This window comes from Ochlerotatus camptorhynchus, unplaced genomic scaffold (genome assembly GCF_037179485.1).
Source record: "Ochlerotatus camptorhynchus isolate MF236.1 unplaced genomic scaffold, CSIRO-AGI_Acam_v1.1 ptg000222l, whole genome shotgun sequence".
NCBI classification, from domain to species: Eukaryota; Metazoa; Arthropoda; class Insecta; order Diptera; family Culicidae; genus Ochlerotatus; species Ochlerotatus camptorhynchus.
Genome location: NW_027040712.1, coordinates 320685 through 325347, shown reverse-complemented (window position 1 = coordinate 325347; position 4663 = coordinate 320685). Strand labels below are relative to the sequence as shown.

At 44.5% G+C, this 4663-nt stretch overlaps 1 protein-coding gene across 1 annotated transcript; it reads left to right on the top strand.

Annotated features, from left to right (window-relative positions):
• Positions 1 to 1117: 1117 nt before the first annotated feature.
• On the top strand, positions 1118 to 3896 carry LOC135703881 (protein odd-skipped-like). The gene is made up of 2 exons (XM_065225243.1): positions 1118 to 1733; positions 1840 to 3896. The coding sequence occupies exons 1-2, from the start codon at positions 1655 to 1657 to the stop codon at positions 3054 to 3056; spliced, it is 1296 nt and encodes a 431-aa protein (XP_065081315.1). The 5' UTR covers positions 1118 to 1654; the 3' UTR covers positions 3057 to 3896.
• The last annotated feature ends 767 nt before the right edge of the window (positions 3897 to 4663 follow it).

The window sequence follows — 4663 nt, the reverse complement described above, 5'->3', positions numbered from 1 at the left end:
TTTTTTTGCCGAAAGGAAAATGCATGAATATTAACAAATTTTGTGCTGTGTTGACATAAACCATCGCAAATTGTGATAATGGTTTTGGCATGGTTAGGCATCGTGATTCTCAGGACATATATTGCGGAGAAGTTGCCTCATGGTGCTGGATTTAGATGTATTGCATCACCTGTCCCTTCTCGTGAGACTTGAATATGCTCTGTACTTATGTTAAATGATGAAAATTAATCTCGTAAAACTTGCATTGTGCACATCAGGTTATGCAATTACTTTGCAATTAATAACCGTTCCAATTGGCAATGATTATCTCTCACATCAGGTAATTCAATATCCGCTCAACATAAAGTCGTTTCAGTAGCTCTGGGGCATGGCAGGGTCATCACGAATTCGCTTCAATCAAGGAAGCATACCATTTACGAACCGAGTGCGCCCCTTTTCTCTACTGCATCTCACGGGTAGGAAACGTAGCATGGCAAAAGGGACACCTAAATTGAGTTGTATGTGGCCTCATAAGGATATCTATGTAGCGCACACGGGTACGGGGCAAAACAATCACAGGCTTCATAAAATGTATACAGAAAAGAATGAGTTCGCTCATAATGAAAAATGGAAGGATAAAAGATAAAAATAAAATACAGAAGAACTACGGCAGCACCACCGTTCCGGCAGCTTCTCGGCGGTAGGAGCTGGAAGCACATAGCAGCAAAAGTAGCAACAGCAGCAGCATAAAAGCGAAGAGGATCCGCACACACGTACGTCCTATCCGTGTGCTCGCAGGTTCTATGGTAGCGTTTCATGGGGAATAGGGACGGCTGGTGCTCGTGCCATCTTCGTCACGCAATCTATGCAATCCGTCGGTTGGCAGTGAAGTGTGCAGCACACAAAAGGCTGCCATTGGATGGAATGCAGGCACAGTGGGCGTTAACGTTTACCCCCACCACTCGTTGGCTGGAGCTGGTCTCACTCTCACTTCCTAAGCAGCCTACTGCGGTGCTGCGGGATTCTCTCACTCTCTGCCTCCTCACCATCACTCGCTCACTCTCTTTCTCATTCAGTGCACACAGAAGTGACTTCCCTGGAAGTTTCGTTAGTAGCAAATCAGTTTGTACCGACAACTTGTTGTCTAAACATCTAGTTTCAAAGCCAATACCAAAAAAAGAAGGGTCTACGAACCTAGGCGACAGCTTTTCGTGAACGCGATCGTTTTTTTTTTTGCTTATGCACCGTGGATACAGGACGGAGTGGTGCAACATAGTATTAATTGAAAATAAACGATTGTGGGTCGGTACGAGATACAGAGGGACAGAAGGAGAGAGAGAGAGAGTGACACGTGTGTTTGTGCATTTATTGGCTTTATGTATCCGCATCGTGAAACGGCGGATGAAGGCACGGATCCCTTGATCTATGAGGGCAAAAGGATAACGAGCAAAGGATATCGGAAGGCAGCTTCAGTTATGCTACAGCTTCGGAACAGTGAGCAGTGCTTCCGTTGATTGTGTGTGAGCTCCGTGAGCGAAGACAGAAAGGACAATAGGTTATCAGTGACTGGCTATAAGCGAGCGATAGTAGTGAATGAACTTTGTTTGAAACCGTGCCAGCGGAAGAGTTTTTTTTAGAAAATTGTGGAACATTGGCGAGTGCCAGCGGCATTAAGATGTCTATTAATTCATCACGATCGTCAACGTCATCCTGCAGTGAAATCAGCATTGAGGAGTTGAAAATCAGATCGCCAGGTAATTTTGGATTAGATGAATGTGATTGTTCGACGGTGTTATTCAAATTGTTTGGAATCCAGAGTGTTACTAACATAATCTCTTCGGTCTCTATTCACTTTTGCAGATTTCCCGCCGGAAATATTAGCCGTGATCAAACAAGAGCCTCGGTCGACGGTATCACCCATATTAACTCCACCGCATACGCCTACCGAGGACAGTATTAATACAACACCGGCGGTGATCACTTCACGCCACTATTTTGATATGGAACAAAACCGGTCTCCGGCTCAACATCAACACATGTCTCACCATACCCCACATCCACATCCCCAACATCATCAACATCATCAAAACAATCACCATCAGCAGGAGGTGCCGAGTGCCTTCTTTCCTCAGCGATCCACCGAGCACGGTCAGCCACCTTCGATGGAGGCCTTCCTCTACCAGCAGCAGCAAGCTCAGCAGCAGCAGCAACAGCAACAGCGGCAGCAGCAACAACAACAACAGCAGCAGCAGCAAGCTCAACAGCAGCACCGCCTATGGCTCCAAACTCAGGCGGCGGCAGCCGCTCAACAGCACCTCCATCAAACCGGTTATCCCCTTCCCGGCTACCCTCAGATTCCCGCGTCAGTTGCCGCCCACCAATCGCACGCCCTCATGCAACAGTGGATCCGCAGTGCTGCTATCTACCGGCAACACTTCCAGGGATATCCTGGAGATCTCACCCGGATTCCCGTCCTCGGCCGTCCCGTCAACCCAATGAAAGCCCCTGGTCATGGTAGTTCCCGTCCAAAGAAACAATTCATCTGCAAGTACTGCCATCGACACTTTACCAAGTCCTACAACCTCCTGATCCACGAGCGAACGCATACCGATGAGCGGCCCTACTCATGCGACATCTGTGGGAAGGCTTTCCGTCGCCAAGATCACCTTCGGGACCACCGCTACATCCACTCCAAAGAAAAACCCTTCAAGTGTTCCGACTGTGGAAAGGGCTTCTGCCAATCGCGAACCCTAGCCGTCCACAAGGTCACTCACCTGGAAGAAGCACCGCACAAGTGCAACATCTGCAACCGGACGTTTAATCAGCGAGCTAACCTCAAGACGCACATGCAAAGTCACGCCCTTTCGGAAGCCACCCCAAACAGTCCGGTGTTAGATCTTTCGCAAAAATCAACCCCTTCCTCGCCGGACAAAGACATCATCGTAGACGAGGAGGAGATTGACGTCGAAGAAGATGACGATGAGGAGCATCACCTCCATCTCCTTGGAACCTCCACCGGTGCCAACCGGCCCAAGAAATCGCTTGGGTTCTCGATTGATGAGATCATGAAGCGGTAATTTGATACGTTTGGTAATTACCCATTTACAGTGATGTTCCTTACAGTCCGAGCGAGTGAGAGATTAGTTGGTTCTGAGTTTTTGTTGTTGACTTTATATTCGTTTCCTTTATTGTGGAAGATTTTATTTACCCCATAATTGTTGCGAGGTTAGCAAACTTAAAAGAGAGGGAGAGGGAGAGAGAGAGGAATGACGAATGATATCCCAAAGCATAGGACAAGATAAAAAAACCACTACTATGACGAAAGCGGAGAGGATAGAAAGTAACTTAATGACCTAGAAAAAAAAAACAGATCAACGCAACGAAAGCAGCCAAAGAAGAGTAATAGCTGGTATCCCCCAAAAATCCCCTTTAATTATATTTCGATGGGATGGGACCCGTAAACTGTGTCACGCTCTGAGCAGGGCGATGACTTTTAATCAAATTTGACGTAATTTATGGGATCTCCCTCCCAGAAAAGGTAGAGAGCTGGAGCAGAGACCTTTCTTTCAAAGACTGATATTGCTTTTATTTATGAAATGCGCTAAGTTAGGACCCCACACATGCACGCACCCACACACACCCACACACACAAATACACACATACATACACACAGAGTAGCTTGTATAGTTTTATTTAACCAAAACTCGTTGATTGAGTGACCCTGGAAAGTATTGTAAACTGATCTCAGCCAAAACAAAACCAGAATATTAGATTATTAGACGAAGAACTTTGTAAATAATTTATTCTAGTGGTTTAAGTAAGAAGAATATATTTTATGTTGTACGATTAAGTCCCGCCAAGGCGTAAATTATTACAGAAAATCGATATCCAAATAATAAAAGATGGAAAATTTTCATTCGAAATTTAAACTTTAGTGTTTTGATTTCTGCATGGTTTGCAAACTGTTGTCACTTTACAACAATAGTGACATGATTCTAACTGTTCTGTTAAAAAGCATGTTTTAGTAATTGAGGGATTGAAACTCCCACACTTCGTTTAATTCTTTTGCCACAGACAAAAAGACATAACACATTGATTATTTTTCACCATAAAACATCGGCGCTAAAACGCTACCGCCATCTGTTGAGAATACTGTGATGGGCAGTACGCTGAACAGATGGTGGTAGTGTGTAAACGCAAGGGAATTGACTATGCGCGCCACAGGTGGTGGTACCACAAACTAAAAACATTTAAATTTACCGTTAAATGCGTATTCGATGAACAATTTGCGAGTGTTAGATCTGTTTGTCTGTGGTCTTGCTTTCAAAATGCTCATGAATTGATTATTAATTGATGATTGATAACTTGATGTTGTCTCATAGTTCTTGTTACTGTTGAAGGTTCTAAATGTCAGCGTAAGTGTCCCCAAATTTGGGCCCATGTGCAAACTCTGAAACTGGATGGTGTAATGGTGTAGAAATTTGTATCATCTGGATGACGTATTCATTTTGAAATAACTGAAAATATAAGATTTTAATCAATGGTCACACCTTTGAGAGCCAATAGCCAACATCGACCACTTTCCCTTAGTTGTGAACTGTTGCACATAGGGCCACCTATCGAGTAATCTGAGAAACGTTTTGCCTAATTCCAGGCCATACATTGCATAATTTTAGGTATGTA